Below are 19114 nucleotides of genomic sequence, written 5' to 3' on the forward strand. Positions count from 1 at the left end.
GGGCCAAAGGCTTACTGTGTTTGCTGCTTGGATGCAGTGCTCTCCAGGAATTTTCAGGTTTTGTTTGCTGAAGCAGAAGGCTGCAGAACAATCTCTGCATTTCAGGAGGAGAAAAGGCTGCCCTGCAGAGAGAAGTGGTAGCAGTAAAATGAACAACTCTCAAACACCAATGTGAGCAGGAGCAAGCTGAAGGAGGGTCTCCCCCATCTCCCTGAGCCCAGCCCAGCTCTGGCAGCAGAGGGCAGATAACTCACTGCCACTGACAGACTGGCAGGAGGCCTTCACAACAGCAGCAGCAAAGCTGCAGGGAGAACATTCCAGATACCCAACAGCAACCAGCTGGATCTTATGGCTACTTTAGCTGCAAAATGCCTTTATTTGCATCACATCATCATCTTCTCCCATCCCCAAACCCATCATTTCCAGTGTTATGCTCTCCAACTACCATGTCTTTTACAAGAAATCATCAGTCACAGAGTCAGGCATTAAAGGGTTTCTGCAAATAATATAGTTTAATTGTAACTACAGTAAAGATTTTCTATATACATTATGTTCACTGTGGAGGGTATTACAGATTTGCCATGCATGTTTTATTGCACATATAAATATTGTACAAAGGATCATGAAGATTCTCTTTTTAGCCATACAGGTTAAGACTGCATAAAAAAAGCTGTATTACAAAATACTTAGAGCTATTTATTTACAGCCAACTTCAAGCAAATACTGAAAGACACTATCAGGAGAAAAACAAAATTTTAATTATGAAAAAACAAGATTTGTCAAAATAATAATAATTACAAAGCTTCATGTTGCCATATATACATTGTAAAAAAATACTCAGGAAACCTGCATTTTTACCCTCAAGATGCAGAAATCAATATTCCTATTTTTATACTTGATCCTTGAATGCTTCTAAAATTTGATAAACTCTGACTTGAAAACTTATTTTCTTTACATTGCTCGTGCTTTTTGACAAAACAGATATTTGTGCAGCTCTGTAAAATATTAAAATACATTTTCATTTAGTGTTAAAGTGCACAGTACATTTTACAGGAAACAATACGCTAGCTGCCAATCAAATTACAATTTAAGTCTATGTTCCCTCTATAAAATAAATGTTTTTGCTTTGGTTGAAGTAACTGGATATTCCATGCATACTGCCTGGCTCATTGTCTGCGAGTCCACTTTCCTCCTCCTCACACGCTGCTGTCACTACCTCCCAGCCCAGAGCAAGTGGCGGTGTTCAAGTGTGCGCCCTGCGTTCAGCACCGTCTGAGGCTCAGCAGAGCTGCTGCTGAACATGGGTGGGTTCACAGGCAGTGCCTTGAGAGGGGGCAGTGACAAGTATGCATCACTCTGCCCAAAAGCCTTCATACAACAGCTCTCCACATCCTCTTGCTTAAATATTTAGTCCTCACACCCCCTTGCCTCTTTTTTTTGCCACTCTACATTTCAAACTCCCTGCTTGTGTGTCCCCAGCCAGCTTCCCTTTACACCACATGCTGCTGCCCCGTCCGGCTTGCCCAAGTCCTGTCACTGGCTTCTTGTGTGAATGAAAATGGGATGTTCCAGATAGCAGAAGAATCACTGTGCTGGAACTTTTTGATCTAAAATGCGTGATGTCTTAATAATAAAGTATACTTTTAAAAACCTCTTTGAAAAATGTAAAGTGGTAAGAAGGAGAAGAACTTTTATTTCCTATTGCTGACGTGGAAGTAGAGGTCTGATGCTGCAAATGTGCGCTACAGAACATTGTGCTTAATTCTGTGGATACTTTTAAACAGAAACATTGTACCCAGGCAGATCGGGTCTTTGAGACTGCCTGTGGCAATTTCAGTCATTTTGTCTCCTCTTGAAGGAATCACTGAAGAACACAAGGTAATGTTTCGGCTACCTGTTAATCTTGTTAACGTTCTTGTGCTATTTTTTACTATTTGTTCTGTAGTGCTGTAATCTTTAAAGAAATCAAGTTACAGTGCAAAATTACATTTCAAGACACATGATCCTAATGCACATAAATAATTTTGTTGTGGCAAAAGTTAAATGTCTTGTGCATAGTAAAATAAGCAATCAAAAATATTTTTTCACATTTATTTTTCAAGTTTACGTATTTTCTTTTTTTTTTTTAACATCTATATACAAATAAAATGGGTGTGCTCTCACTTTCAGCCAGTTTAGTCTATCTAGTGAGGGGAGAGGTGTTACTGGAATGTAGGAAACTCAATGGAATGCAGACAATTTTTTACCAATGTTCCACAGATTCAAGAAATAAAGAATGCCATTCCAGCTAGCTGTTCTTTTAATAGAAGCACCTATTTTGTTTGCTTTTTATCTTACATATTAGAAAATACAATTTACGGAGATCTAGAGCTACTGCACACCAAGTAGAATAAAAAATAACTAAGTATTTATATTAAAATAAAGTGTTTAACCACAAAAAAAGCAGTAATAAAATACAGTTTCCTAATTTACACTTTGCATCCAAAGGATGAATAACAACTCACTAATAAATAATATTTATATAAATATTTAATGTCTGGATATTTTTAAAAGGCAATAGCCTGAAGCAACTGCAGAAAAACCTAAGGTGGTAGCAGTCTGATTTACTCTCCCTTCTCCCTCCCCCCAGGTGATTACAGTGATTCTCAGTTTGGTAATACAAAGGTATCTTGCTGCAAGACAGCTGTGTACTCCACACGATTTTAAGTGGCAGAGAGGTGTTGTTTTAGTAAGTACTGTACAAAGTGAGCTATAAAAGCAGTAAAGTGCCAACTTCCTCTAGAAAATGTTTCTGTTCAGTTTCTGCTTTGTAATTTGACACATACGTACAGTCTGAAACGTGGGTTTAAAACCATAAGAATACTCTTGGAGTACTGGAGTTGTTTTCAATGCAGTTTGAAAAAATGGGCAGTTTTTTGATTCGTTCATGGCACAGTGTAGCTGGTAACAGCAGAGAGAGTAGTTTCATGTGAATAAAGCTTGTTTCACTGTGGTTACATCTAGCAATGCTTGAACTGTTATGCTCACTTTTACCAAGCCCTTTTCTTCTAGGATGTGATGTGGTAGGCAGAGCTTCTCCTAGAAAAAGACAAAAAAAGGAGTAAAAATTAGAATAATCAATACTCACTGCAGAACCTCACTTCACATAATCACATTTGGAACACAAATTCCAGCAAGCAGGAATCATTTCCTATTTTTAATTAAAAAGAACTTCCTGTGATTTTGACAAAAAGTCTCTGATTTTGCTCCTGCTACACCTAAGAGTTAGTGAGAGATCTGTTAATATTCTGGGCCCCAGAAGCCAAGCTGTTCTGCAGTCATTACAGCAAGTAAACAGCTAAGAGTGAGGGCCAGCAAGCACGCACCAAACTGTCACCTATGAAGCAGGATAACACAGCATTTGTCCTGTTATGACATATGTGTGAGATGGGGGATGGAAGGCTGACTTTTAAAAAAAGCAAACCAAAAAACCCCCATTCTCCCACTGAGCTCTATACAGGGCCCAGGATATGCACCTTGAAAACTACACACCAGCACATACGGGGAAGTGTGTGCAATGCTGTGCATTCAGTGGGCAAAGTGTTTCATTCTGAGTATTGGCACCTTATTTGAAACACCTGGCAATCAACTTTATTCACCATAAGGACACAGCACTCATGGCCAGGATGGAACTCACTAGCTGTCCACAGAGGCTGTTATGGTAGGAGACAGTCAAGCAGTAAATACTCTATTCTCCTACAAGGAGAGCAAGACACCCACCCATAAATAATTAGAGAAAGCATTAGAGGGGCAAGCCTTGTATCATGACTAGCCCTCTCTTTAGAAACTTTTTCTCAATGTTACTGGGTATTCTTGTTAAGAAATCAATGAAATTATGAAATCGGGCAGCAGGTTTATAATAAATAAATGGAAAAGCCAGACTACATCACATAAACCATAGTTACAACTGTGAGACTCACTGCCACAACACAGAAGCCAAAAGCGTAAGTGGGATGACAAAAATATACAGGCAAGAGAAAAATCCAAACAGAGCTATTAAACACAAACACATGGAAACAGTGCCTGGCTCAGGAAGTCCTTCAGCTCTATGTCATTGCTTTAAGCATGAAAAAGGCACCATCTGTGTGGTCTAACCTGTTCCTTCCCAAAACATCCCTACATAACCATCAGCAGACTTGGAATACTGATTTTTTGCGAGGAGAGGGTGGTTTTGACATTCTCACTACTGAATATTTTAGTTATTCAATAAACTTTCAGCTTTTAAAACTACTGATGCATTTGAGATTCTGTTTTAATTAACTGCCTGCCTTGTACTGAATATTCCTCTTGTGTCTGTAATGTTAAGTAAGGGTCCCGTATTTTATCTTTATACAATTCATGGTCATTTTAAACACTTCCTCATACTGATTACTTCCTCAATTTAAACCTCACCGATCTCTTCAACCTCTGTTCTCATGACACATTTTTTCAGTTCTAGTCCCTTCCTTGACTCCTGTGGACCCGAACAACTCAGTACAATGGAACCGGTACACACAAGAACAATTTATACAGTCTTTATTACATCATGCACCTAATTGTTTTTATGTCCTCCCACTCTTGTCCAATCCTTGCTCAGGAGACCTCCTCCAGTGGGCCACAGCTCCAGAAAAGTATCAGTACCAAACAGCTGTTCCACTACTTCTGATGTTTATGACTTTCTTTTGTTAATGAATATTTCCCTTATGCATAAGCAACATTTAGCTTGCTTAAATTTCTTGCGAAGTTCCTCACAGCCCACTCCAGCCTCAATGAGAGGAAAAACTGCAAAACATACCTATTAACTACTGAACCTGAAGGTAAGAGCCAAACTTCATTCACAATCACAGTGTCTGATACTGGCAACTGTAAATTATCTGTATTTTGGTTACATTTTATATTTACTACTGAAGTTGTTTTAGCGTTTATTATTTTATGTTTGAAAGATTTCTTTAAGACCCAACAAACAACTTCAAACAGATAATTTTCAAGGAACTTGGCTGAGTGGGTCTGCAGGAGATGGACAACATACATTTCCCCACATAGAAGAGAGTATATACAGTAATATTCTTGCTAATGCTGAGTTACTACTTCCACTGAGTTTGTGGATTCTGATTCACATTGACCAAACTATTGCGGCAACAGCCTCCTGCTCCTGTCAGCCACCCTGCCCCTCTCTGCTGCAACTATTTATCCAGTCAGGCCAAGGAACTACCCCCATCTTGCAGCTGTTCCAGGTCATCGCTCACACTTCCATTCTAAACCTATCTACCATAAACTGATCATTTAAGTTAACACGGTCAGTCTGCAGCTCATTCTTGTTTGTTCTTCTGACTGAAATATTGACCTGCAAGCTTTCAGAGATGGTTCCCCCCAACTTTTACTCCTCTAAAACAAAAATCTGTTTTCTGGAAAATCATATAGTTTAGGATGTAAACTCCTAAATTGATCCCGATTAGCTCTGGAGTAGCTACATAAGAAGGTAAATACAGTGATATCAAATAAAAGGGTGAAAAAACCACCCAATATTCTTTTACTTCAAAGGTGTGCTTTCTACTAGACATTTTGCCAATCTACTGTCCTGGGAGCCAGTTCATCTAAAAATCCACAATGCTCTGATTTTGATTTTTTTTTTTAAAAAAGAACCATATTAATCTTATTTGAGAATACAAATCAGACACCTGAAGTGAAATGTTATTCTTTCTACACTCTTCTACTTCTTTCCAGTGTCCTTGCACAGTAGGCTCTTGTTTCACAGATTTGGTGGCCCTTAGCACGCCAATATTTCATTATTCTTCCACGCTAGACAAAAGGCATTTAATAAGAAGGCCTACTGAATCCAGTATCTGAAAACTAAGGGACTGGCATTACATGGCTGGAGGGTATGGATTGAACCCAAAAACCAAGGCTAAGAAAACCTACCTTGCTAGATATTTATGTTTGAAAATATCCTGCCTTTTGCTATTGAAGTCAGATTTGCTTAAACCACCACAGTTAAGAATGTTTACTTAGAAAAATTAAATTCCAAACCCACCATTTTTGTGGCACCTTGGCTGATGTTTCATAATTCTGCAGCTAAACACATGGCTACAACAAACCTTCCAAACTTGACAATGAGACCAACTCCATCTCCTAAAAATGACAAGCTTCTCTTAATGTGTCACAAATCAGTTCTGATATGTAAGTCCTAAACACTATCTAAAAAGCTTTGTAAATGACTTTCATCAACCCTGTCTCCCACACTTTTCAAATTGGAGTTTTTGAGTCATATTTTTATTTCTCAGACTAAGAAAAGGAAAATCTTGCCAAGGATGGAATCCAAAGCACAAACAACAGCTTTTCATAACAGGAGTACCATCCCTGGTTTCTCCATACTTCATTTCAGTTCAGCTGCTGTTCCTGCTTTCCATGCTTTGCCTCATTCCCTCACCAGATACAACTGCTCTCTGGAAACCACTGACAGCAAAGCTGCAAGCCATGGAGATTTCAAAGCTCTCCTTAAATTCTAGCATTTTGAAGCAAATGCCTGACCAACCAAGAGGAGAACTCGCCCCTGACTCAGAGACTCGACTTCACTCACTTCTCCCCACATTAAATAAAATTCCTGTCACAATTACAATAGATGTAAATGCATAACATTTCTGTATAGAAGTGTGAATTCTGTCTCTAAAAACACCCCTGTTGAAACCATCACTGAACAAACTCCAAAACAACAGATGGAAGAAATGGATACTAATTCTACAGACAGCCTAAAACAATTGTGGTGGGAAGGGCTGCCACTCTTCTCATAGCAGCATCAGTCTCTCTATTCTCTATTCAGTACACAAATGAAGATCTAATATATTTTTACTGCCTTTTTACTCTCTAAGGAGTAAAAGTTTTTCTATAAGGAACTTAAATTACTTGTTGCAAGCAAACCTCCTTCTACAGACACACAGCCATTTTGAATGGATAAAGATTTTTTCAAACTCATAATGAAGCAAAAGAACAAACTCCTCCAGAAGGAAAAAATGCTAAGAAGTGCACAAAAAGGAGGCAGCAGCAGGAGGCTGAATCACAAAGCAGCACAAAGAGACAGCACCACAGATGTACCCACAAACATACACGTGTGCATGTGCTTGTCACAGCAAGTTTCTAATCCTGGAACAAAATATCTGATTTAGGACAGAACTCAGGAATACACAATGACACTAATCCCTCAAGAATACGTGACACACTTCACATACATATATATTTTTATTTGACACTAGATGACTTCAAAGTCAAGACAACTGTTTGAATATGTTTGTGGTAGGGCAAGCAGCTTGGCAATTCAGATACAGTAAGTATTTATAAAAAAGACATTGCTGCCATAATATCAGATTGGTAAGTGGTAAAATGACCACATCATGATAAGAGCAAGGCGCAACTGTCTGTATTTGTTAGTAAAAATACAGAGGAATGGAATCCCACGATTCAGCAAGAGCCCTTCTCTTTCTTCCTTGTATTTGCAGAATGTGAGATTTCAGATCTACAGGGGGAAAATATTAATGAAACAATGAATATTGGAATGTGCAATTTCTCAAACCACAAATTAAAAAACCTAGGTCCATGTAATGCCCATCATTTCACGTTTGAAGCCAACTATTTTGAAGTGGGAAGTCAATAAAAGAAACTTCAGGGCATTACAATTAAGCAAACTTATGTCCAATATACTCAACCTTTGCATTTTTTTAGGACAAAACCAATTTTTCTTTCTAAAGGTCAGAAAAGAAAGGTATAGCAAATATTTTCTTTTTCATCTATCTAAGGCAATTTAAAATTATGTCCTTTTACATATTTTTCCTTTTCCACTATTATTGTTGATGTTTGTATATGCCCAGATGCCCTGAAATACCATTTCAAGTACAAATGAAAACAGATATAAAAAAGCACAGTAATTCAGGCTATACTGCAGCTGTAAAATCATGTATTTGGAGTCATAGCCAGTTAGACATCTAGACAGGTGCATCTTCTGCACATTCAATAAATTGGAAATATTTGCCAAACCGTAATTGCCGATGATGGGCTTTGGATTCTTCAATAAATTATGACATTGAGCCATAAAGTTTAAAAGTAGACCACATATTTTATAGAATCCCTCACAGTTTTATTCTAACAAGCTTAGAAAACAGTGAGCAGAAACTTCAAGGAACAAAAATCTTAATCAAGACAAGACACACATGAAACAGAAAGAGAAAACACAGTCTTACAAGGGAAATACCAATTATACTATAAAGTTACATATTAAATTCTGAGAAAGTGATGAGTACTTATTATCATCAAAGCAGGATACGTCATTACCTTACAGTAATTTTCTACTGCTCTTTCTGCATAATACAGCTTGTGTTCTAGAAATGAAGGAAATGGCAATGGTTCACAAAACCAGCTGCACCATTTCTTGGGTTTTGTTGTTTCTTGGGTTTTTTTTTTTTTTGTAACAGGAGAAAAATTTATGTGAAAAACAAATGACATGGCAATTCTTTGGTGACTTATTAATGTATACTGTGGAGAAAACTCTATTGAATATTTGCTCAGATCTAATTCAGTCCCCATTCACATAAAGTTCAACTTTCAGAACACTTATTAGGAGTCCAATGGGATCTATATACAGCTTTCAGCTATAAAAAATACAAAAGGCATTTGAAGGACTAGTACACTGCATTACACTGCACTCGAAAATATTTCTTTTTTCTGGATCAAGGAAAAAGAAAGCCAAATCCTCACATCAAAATGCCACTTGTGATCCAGTGCAAACACATTTTGCCTGCAAGAATATCCGCTACAAGCTGTATTTATTATTTTATCGCAGTATGGATGAGATGACCTCCACGGGACATAAGAGTATGACAGGCACAGTACAGATTGGAAACTCATTTATTAGGATATCATGGTTTGAAAATCTCTGATGCAATGTAAAAAAAATGAATGGGAAAAGAAACAGAGGAGCAAATATAATTAATGTTAATAATGAATATATGGGTGAACTACAGTGCACTTTTTTTAAAACTCAAGGTGATCAACCTAATTATGTGACTGGCTATGAGCAGCAAGTACCAATTATATCTAACTGGATATCTCAGTATTGACATCTCAAAGGTGAGGAACCATCCAAGAGCTGAACTGTTTGGCTCACAAGTACTAAAGCCACAGAACAGCAGCACAGAAGCAGGACTCTGAATTTAGCAAAGAACCCAATAAAGTAGATTAATAATGTTTTAGTTTCCAGTTCCCCATTTGGTGTAAGAATTACTGACTTCAGAGATGGAAAGACAGTTATTTTTCATATTAGCATTACATTTTAAATAAATTTTGAGAAACTTCATTATATTCAGACTTAGAAAATGTAAGGGCTATTTCACTGCTTCTTTCCCTGTAAGATTTATAGATATTTGGAAGTGTAATCAATAACAACCCTCCAAAAATACCAAACTGAATATGTTTCATGTGTGGCAGCACAGCTGTGCTTGTCATGAACCAAGTATGTTTGGTCTTTTCCACCATCTGTTTCAAGATGGCTTCACCATCTCTAACTACCAGAAACTGCACATAATGCTACACTTTAAATACCAGATATTGCCATAGCTGAGAACATACAGAAAATGGTCCCTAAGTGATGACTCTGTTTGCATGGTAAGCATACACAAAGTTAAGACTTCAGACAAGTTTGAGAGTTAAGTGTCACTGCAACTGGGGGACATTCACTTGGTCTACACTGGCACAATAGTAGTTCAGTTTCCAGCCCAGCGTCTACTCTGATAAAGCAGTCAAAACGACTGAAGACATGAACTTCCATTTCTGCACACTGAAAATGCAAAACACACTGTTTACTCCTCTTACCGCCCTCCAAGCTATTGGATACAGTGGATAATCAGACATGCTATTAGACAAAGAGACAGATGTGCATTATAGGATGGTAACAAAACCTTTCTCCACATGATTTTCCAGTTTGAAAAGATGTACTCATACATGCAGTTCAGCACTATATAAGGAGGGCACAACACAAACCATCGACAGGAGACCTGTTTACCACTTATGGGAGCAACAGCAAAATCCCAACCCTATAGAAGACATCACTTCTGCCTCAAATACCAACACTGGATTATAAACAAACATATTAGATTCTGAACTGATTCAAACCATATGTCACTCAGTTTCATCAGAAAAGCAAAATAATTAGAACAAGACAACAAAAAATCAAAACAAAGATCTGCTCAAAGTGGAAGCTTAAATGTCAAGCTGTGAGTGAATGAACAAGTGTCTGGTGTTGGAATTGCTGAAATTAGGCACACAGTTAGAAGACAGGCTTGTGCAGGATGAGGGCACAACTCTATAGCTACATACCAAATAAAAAGCTTTGATGCACTCACTGAACTCTCACTTCATCACAGATGACAACTCTTATAAAGTTGTTACACGTATGCACTGGAAGCTGCCAGACACCAAACCCTTTAAAAATTTCGATTTATCATCAGAAATTAATTTTTCCATTGCAAAATATCTATCTAGTAATACACTTACTACTTTTTATGTACATCTGTCTCTATATATGTATCTATCTATATCGATATATTTAAGCCACAGAAACCAGAAACAGAAATGCATTTAAAAGTTTTTCAATAAAATTTTACAAGTATCTGTGGAGTGGGGATATTTATAGAGCAGCATTAAATAATAACTGTATGGCCAGAATAATCAGTAACATACAAATTCTTACCCTAATTATACTCTAAAAGTCCATAGCTTATTTCATTATATACTATATGGGGGAAATAAATGCATGTATTTCCGAGACACAAAACTGAGGTTCTTTGGTTAGCTAGCCTGAGTTACAAATTTAGGCAACAGCATCTAGGCCAATATTGCAATGTAGATATAGGTTTATACCCAAGGATTTGTATTTTTCAATCAATTTTCATTTATATATTTCAATTCAATAAGGAGAAATCGCAAAATTGTCCTAAGTTTAGAGTAGATGAACAGAACCCAGAACTGGAAGGGAAATGGAATCATCAGTCCAGCAGTCTAACCATAGGCAGAGTTCAAACATACCAAAATAGTTCCTGCCTAATGTATGTCTAAACTGCTCTTTAAAACTTCCTAGGATGGAAAAGCTAGAGTCCTCCCAGAGGATCTGTTTTCCTAGCTACATTGTCTTTGCTCCATTGGTTACACAAACAAACAAACAAATAGTATCTGCATGTTCACAGGTGATGAAACGGAGAAGATAATGATAGGACTTGCTTGACGCCACACTAAAGAATGGCAGGTAAAGGAATCTAATAGCTTATTCCTAAACTGTGTCACTGTACTGCAGGACCTTCATCCTGAAACATTCTAAACTCCCTTGGATTTTATGGCTTGCTCATAACCACTGCTAATTTACAGTCACCTTTGGGGTCTAATGTAGCAAGTGTTTAAAAGGAGTCCAACACTGTTTTGTGTGACAGAAGAAAAATATTATTCTACCATAGGAAAACATAACTACTCCAGTAAGAAATTTAATCTGAACAGTAGAGAGGAACAATAATCTTTAAAGTTACAGTAGTCTTGTTAATATATAAGACTTTAAAAAAATCACAGTAATTTGAAAGATAGTTCTCTAAGTGCTCTTAACACAGTAAGTGCAGAGATAATCCGCTCGGAAAATACCATCACCTGCTGGAAGTGCCACCTGAAGCTGCTTCAATATCTGCAGCATTCTTGGATTTTCCCTAAAAGTAAAAGGCTCAGCTCTATTTAGCTTGTGATACACATCTAGCCTACACCCAAATATGGAATAAGAGGAGCTTCACTGCTTCAACACATTTAGTGAGTAGTCTAGGCAACATGAAAGAAAAGCTACAAATAAAGAGATATGTAAGTTCTTAAACTACAGCTGGAAGGGACAGAAGACATGGGATTTGCCTTCAAGATGCTACTTCTCTCTTCTATTTCAAGAGATTAATAAAGATATTACAAGGAAGGGAAGCAAGGGAAAGGGAGAAGTTTGAAAGGCAAAGGAAGGAAATTAAGTACCTGTAATTTTTCAGAGACAAAGCAGAAAGTTTGTGCGCACATGCGAACAGGTTATGCTGTTAGCAAATTCCAGTGATAAGTTATATACATCAAGACTATAAAAAGTATATGGAAAAGACAAAAGCCTATTAGATCCCAGGAGCGAAAAGTAGAAGTTGATTGTGGGGGTTTCTCCCCGAGGGCGAGCAGAGTGTCAACAGTCTTTCGAATGTGACGAATATCCGACTGCAGGATGTCATACGGAGAGCAGAGGTCAGCCTATCCCGAAGGGCAGCCATTAGAACAGAAAAAGAGTGCAAAAAATTAAAAATACAAAAATAGAAAGATATTGATAAATAAATTATCACAATATTCTAGCATAAACATGTAGGAATAGTTTCTTCCTAGTATTGCCTTAGTCACTAGACATCCCAGCTTTCTTTTATTTCCTCTAAATACTGAAACTATCATACAACATCAGAATGTTAAGACAGAAGAGCTCAAGCCTTCTAATCCTTCCAAAATTGTGCCCAAGTTCACAAGGGTGAGGAAGTGCCTGTGATCCGCTCATTCCAATGAGGTCTGCACACTTTTGTCCATCTGCACCTTATTCAAATGCTTAAATGGAACCAACTGAAGAAACTAACTTAAAAATAGCAAACAGTGGGTTAGAAAGCTGTTAAAAGCACAAGCAGCAGCAATATGAAGTCTAAAGAAAAAGTACTTACAGAAATCATTAGAAGTATGGAAAATTCTCTAATATAAAAATATAAGACTTAGTGTTCAAATATCACCTCAAATGATACCCAGGGACAGAAACTCAAAAAGGCATTGTAGCACTAACTATACTTAATTTTAATAAAGTTTCTAAACTGAAGCTTGGACACTAAATTTCTTACGTAGCATTTCTTAAATTATTAGCAGGCTAGATTCCCATATCTTTTTTGGAAAGTATCAATGACTTGATGTGGCAACTTATTCTGGACTAGCTATACAATATGAATTGCAATATGTAATAGTACCAATATATTCACACAATATTTAACATTTAAATCAAACCAAGCAACACTAGTACTTTCAAAATGCAATCTAATATACACTATTTTGCATTGTTAATAAGGCCTTACTGAGATAAAGAATACTTACTGAACAAAATTATATGCAGTAAGAGTTTGAGAGAATAATGTTCCTGTGAAAGCTTTTCAGTCTCACTTCCTTAATGAACTGATAGCACACCAAATAAACCAAGACATGGAAGTTCAGTGTCTGATAGTGCAAAGTTTCAAGCTCCAGTTTGAAATAAATTAAATTTTAAAATATTTAATATGTCTTTCCTGAAAAGTGGCTAGTGAAACTGGAAGTCAAAACTGTCATTCATACACAAATTAAACAGTGACACTTTTTTTTTTTTTTTTTTTTTTTTTATTTTTGCTTACCATGAGTGGTTCTAGCTTTACCAGGAGTCAAAAGCTGCAACATTTTGTTACATAGGTCAGCAGATACAGAGCAGGGAACCAACCTGCCCAGCAACAGCACTTTTTTTGCAGTTACTTTTCAGATTTTTTTAACTCAAAACTCTAATGTGATGATAAACTTCAGTGCAATTCTGTTATTTTTTAGATATGAAAACTCACAGACAGCACAAAACATGCTGATCTTGTTTAAAAATGGGATAGATTTAGTACTGTATTTGAGAACACCTACATCCACAAGCTGCTTAGCACAGAAACAAGTTTTAGTGCAAACTATTCGTGACTACCAACTACATAATCTATTGCATTTATACCAAAGACACCAATAAACCCAGTAAATGCTGGGTTAATTTTGGAACAATATCCAAGACTTAATTCCTACTTACTGCAAATACATACCAAAAGTAAATATCTAAGATACATTCAATTTGTATTTTAAAAATAAAATGCCAGACCTTTATAACAAGGACTTTTTAAAATTTTTGTCCAAAAAAACCCCAAAACAATGCCAGTAGTCCCTACTGCAGTCAAATGGAGAAGAAAAATGAATTTCAGATTTTAGAGGCTGAGAGCTGGTAATAGGTTGACTTTTTACAGATACTGATGAGTTGCTAACCCAAGATTAATATCCAAAGCAGCATAAGGAGAAGCCAAAGCATACAAAAACAGCCAACACATGCAGAAGAAACTTTCCAGAGAAACTGCCATGATGTTTTTTAGTTAAATTCAGTGAAAATTGGGGAAGCCTTAAGAATGTCTATTTTTGTGTGTTCTGTGATGATGAATAACTTGGTATTATATTCACACCTTATAATGTATAATATTTATATTTTATGTATTTTAGATTTCTGTAGTGTAACTGTAGATGAAAAATATATAGCTTGTCTAAAACGGTAGAAGTATTTCCACTTATTGCACTGCTATTGTGCAATAAAAATACAAAACTAAAACATGACATCATGAAATAGTGTAAAAGCACATGACTGCCATACAAAGTCTCAAAGATAATCACCCATCCACCCATCTATGACAAAGACCACCCCCCTCATTTAGGGGACTGAAATTATTGCTAGTAATAATGTCAAAGATACACCTATTTAATCATTACATTTATGGACTGACATGTTACGTCTATGAAGCTGTATGATTAAATCATACAGCTGTCAATCATGCACACAGAATAAACACAGTAAGACAGAAATGGGACAGCAAAAGCAAAACCAGCTATTTGTGTGCACAAACCACCCTCATTCTGCATGCCCCTGCAGTAACTGAAAACAGAGAGCATTTCAGAACTGACCTCCTCAGATACACACTCTGGTAACAAAAGCCAAGAGTAAGTTTGCAGAAGTGCATCAAAGAAAGAAATCTGTAGTGCATATGTACTATACTCAAAACATAAATGAAAGGAAGCTTAGAACTCTCCTTTCAGGACTGTAATTGAGAGTGTATTGAACCACTTAACTCCATACCGTAGGCCAAACAGTGTCCATTACCGAGTCCAGAGGGAAAAGGTGGAGAAATGAGTCATACCTGATAAAACTTACTGCAACTTCATGGATGTCTCATGATGAAACTATGGAGAAGTAACTGATTATGTGAAGTGATTAGAAAACAAGCATAAGTGGCAATGATAATATACCTTGCATTAAACTGAAAAACATGATTACCAGCTGAACAACTAACAGGTGGAGAGAAGGCAAAACACTTTACAGTCACTGCCTGGCTGCCTCCTCTACTTTGTTTTGCTACTTTTAGAATACAAAAGCCTCCTGTTTTGTTTTTCTTTATTATTGTTTTACTTACTTTGCAATTCCTACATTAACTCAAGTCACACTGATTTTTAGAATAATCCTGTCTGACATTGCCACATAGTAGATCTCATTATCAGAGGAGAGACTGATACACAGTATTAGGTTCCATTTGCAGGACTCTAAAGTCACTCAGAAGGGGCACAGATAAACCATTCTTAGTCTGCATCTTTGTACAATGATGAAATCCAAAAAGCCATTCCTTATCATCAACCTCTTTTCTGCTCAATATGTTTACACAATGTAAATGACTGAAAATTTAACAGATATGGGAGAAGTCTCTTGTTCCTACCCAAGGTATTATTTGTCGCACTAAATCATGCCACATCACTGCTGATGTGCTGCAACACAGACACTGGAACATTTGGCTGTGAAAGATTTCATTTTATCACTACCTTTTACAAATAGAAATTACCATTCCAGTAGTAATCATGATAATTTCAGTCTATCTTTTTTATTAAACTGTATGAGAATCAATACACTATGTTATGTGGGGAAAGTGGGTTTTTTTCTTTTTAAAAAAATTAATCGTATTTCTCTGACCTGACCCGACCCCTTAAAGGGTCAAAATATGATCAAGTGCCTAAACTGTTTACATTACATTAGTGTAAGCTGAATACCATAAAAATTAATTCCTGTCTTTGTAAAAAGCTCATTTCACAGACATTGAAAAGACTTCATTTTCTTTTTCAAAAAACACTCAGAAGATCCTACTTCTGATACCCCTTATTTGTTCATAACTGAGAACCAGAAAAAAATGCAGACCAAAACTTGTAACTTTTGTCTTTCAAACATATTGCATGTACAGCTTTGTTTTGGTCTAAATCTTACTTATAGTAAAGTATCATTCAACCCACCACAAATCAATTATTTTTAACTGTTGAAAGGAGTACTGGTTAACACTACTGAAATTGCATAATATCCTGTAATATCGATTACCAGGAATAACAGCTACCAAGAATAAAAGCTCAAGTTTAATACAGTTAATAATTTTCAGGTTGAAATAGGAAAGTCTATGTCCTTGCTTCTAGTATGAATACTGATTTGGTAATGACAAGTTGAAGAAATCTGCATGAATATTTTTGCCTTTATTTACATATATTGTTACTGGTTTGTGAAAGAGAGGTTGTAAACAAAATACTTCCATGGCTTCACATACAAGGTAATGTGATGATAATTCACTCTTACAATTTTTAATATCTCTGGCATTAGATGTCACTAGGAAGAGTAAAACTGCAATAGAACCATTACATTTAACACTTTGGGGGCCACACTTCCACGCAAAAGAGAAGTAAAAAATCCAGCTTTATTTTTCAAACCCACAAAGTATGAGAGGGTGGGTGCAGCATGGATGAACTGAGTAAGCAGTGAGGGTGGTATTATTATTTGTGGTTCACGTGACATTAACAATATAAGTCCAGTGAATGGCACAATCCAAGTACCGTATATCACTGAAAAATGCAGTAGGAACTCAGCCCTGCTGAGGTAAATTAGGTAATTTGATGGGTTTTAGTTAACAATGTAAAATAAAGTATTCTTTAGCCATTTTCTAAGAAACAAAGATTGAATCTTTTTGTCATACAACTCCTGAGGGGCACAGCAGACATTTTCTGAATCTTCATGCCTTCAGATACTTACCTGCCAACATCCCTTTCTCACATCAAACAAAAAGGTTGTTTTGTCTCAAAAAGCGATTTAAGAGATTCACTGATAAGGCGCTACAGCAAAGCCTAGTAGCAAAATTGGACACAACTTGATTGTTCTCAATTCACACACTTTTGACAGCCTCCTGGTGCAGCCAGAGCATTGCTATTTAGTTTCTCATTAAGGGCCAGACTTCAAACCTCCCTTTTGCTTGTGATCCAGCACATTCCTTCTGCATGCAGTCAGAAGCATCATGTGGCTGTTAACAGAAATCAACTTCAGTGTGTCCCCCACTGTATTGGAACTCTCACCTGGCAGGCAATTGCTTTCTGAGTCTTCTACATACCAGTCATTATAAAGAGACACTGATGGTCCTCAATTTTGTATTTGCAATTCTTTGGTCAAGATGCCAACTCCTGATACTCAGTATGACACATTTAGATAGCAGCTGCATTGTTCTACGTTTGTATGAAATTTCCCAGGATCATTCTGGGAAGGTAATTTTGATCCAAGAATTGAATGCTGAAAACCACAGAAGTAAGAGACCATGCACATCAGCACAACAGAGCAATTACTTAGCTATTTTCTTATTTTCATTTTACATGACTAAACAGGATATTTTTCCAAACCTGTAGAGTTCAAGAAACAGCATATACTCTAGTCCTTAAATAACTGAAAACAAACCAACACAAATTATGACCATTTAAAATCCTTTTCAAACCCATGCAGCAGAATTTCAAGTCAATTCTCAGGAACCAGACATAGGCATAAGTACCACAGAAAAGCCCAATACCTACAGGAATATAAGGACTCAAAAGCAGAACCCATCACTTTCCCACATAAAGTGCTTGTTTTAAAAAAGTAGTCATTCACTGCACTCCTTTTCCTGGTTTCTCCAGAGATAGTCAGGCACTGCACAGCTCATCAATCTGAGGCAGCATGAGCACGCCATCTGTAGTTCTTTAAAAACTTTGACAGCTGTCATACTCACTATTACACAACTTTGCATTCCTAATCCATGTCCCTGAAACACACTGCAAAGTTCCAGCATCTACCAGCTAGTTCCACAACACTATGTGTTTTCACAAAATGTAGCAGATTTTGCAAATATACATTTGCAAACTACCAAGGGCTAATCAAACAGAATATGCTCAGAGTACTTAAAACTTATTGTAAGTTTACAATTGCAACCAATTTATTTAATATTTAAGTGAAGGAGTTTTTCCCTTCAAGAGAAGTCAATGCTTATTTAGATACATAAAGATGTTTAGTTTACAAATCACTTGTAAGATGTGGCTTTGAGCCCAAGCCTTCATGCAACTCTGCAACAAATAAACTTTAATAAAGCTGTAAAAAATCCTAAAGAATTCAACAGTAATTTTGATGAAAGGATTAAAAAGGAGGGGTAATAAATATATATGGAAATGCCTATTCACAAAATACCAAGAAGATATTTCTCCAGAGAGCTAACTTAGGGAAATCCAAAATCAAAAAGAAGGAAAGATTTCTGAAAGATCTCATAGCAGCAATGAAAACAGATCATAGCCTTTTCTTTCCCAAAAGGCCACAGCCAGGAAAATTGGACCTGTATTCCATTCACTGATAATTTATAATGCATCAGAAAAATTTTGGGGCTGTTTAACAAATGCTTTATGTCTGGAAGTCCACAACAATGAGATTTTGATCTTCTCTGAAGTTAAATTTTACCTTTAATAGGAAATCATTCTAACATAATAAATTACGTAACTACAAGAACAAAATGAACCATTACAGCTTAAGAGACCCAGTCATTACACTGAATTGTCAAATTAAATTTATGATGAACTATTCATTGGAACTGTACGAAAGTCTCCCCCTCAAAATTCCTACAAATAGCAAAAATGATCTGTCACTATTGCTGTCCTCCAAATCAAGTGCTAATACATAGGTAAAACAAAGAATTGACACTATAATTCTTCCCCAATGTGAAATCTTGCATTACCATCTGCTCCCCAAGGAGATGGTGGCGTAAATCACACAAAATATCTTTACATTTCAGCATTCTTGTAACAGATGAAAAAGAACTCAGCCTTGGTTATACTGTCATATGTAGGCATAAGTGAAAATACATAATGCAATTTTCCTGTGTTCAGTTTAAAATGACCTTATATAACACTT

General features: G+C 36.5%; 1 protein-coding gene across 10 annotated transcripts in view; it reads right to left on the bottom strand.

The window, feature by feature from the left end:
* Window positions 1–485: 485 nt before the first annotated feature.
* Window positions 486–19114, bottom strand: part of LRCH1 (leucine rich repeats and calponin homology domain containing 1) — a 113441-nt gene continuing 94812 nt past the window's right edge. For 5 of the 10 annotated variants that reach the window (XR_005259216.1, XR_005259215.1, XR_005259213.1 and 2 more), the window contains 2 exons: window positions 12052–12309; window positions 2943–3078 (listed from right to left, as the gene is read on the bottom strand). Coding sequence is in view for 4 of the 10 variants with exons in the window: in XM_038155602.1 (XP_038011530.1) it covers window positions 12103–12309 (207 nt within the window). In the remaining 6 variants the exon portion in view is untranslated. Of the gene's footprint in view, window positions 3079–7238; window positions 12310–19114 lie in introns of those variants that run through there. The other 5 variants (XM_038155634.1, XM_038155625.1, XM_038155647.1 and 2 more) reach the window with 3 other exon arrangements.

The sequence above is a fragment of the Motacilla alba genome, chromosome 1 (genome assembly GCF_015832195.1).
Source record: "Motacilla alba alba isolate MOTALB_02 chromosome 1, Motacilla_alba_V1.0_pri, whole genome shotgun sequence".
Taxonomy (NCBI): domain Eukaryota; kingdom Metazoa; phylum Chordata; class Aves; order Passeriformes; family Motacillidae; genus Motacilla; species Motacilla alba.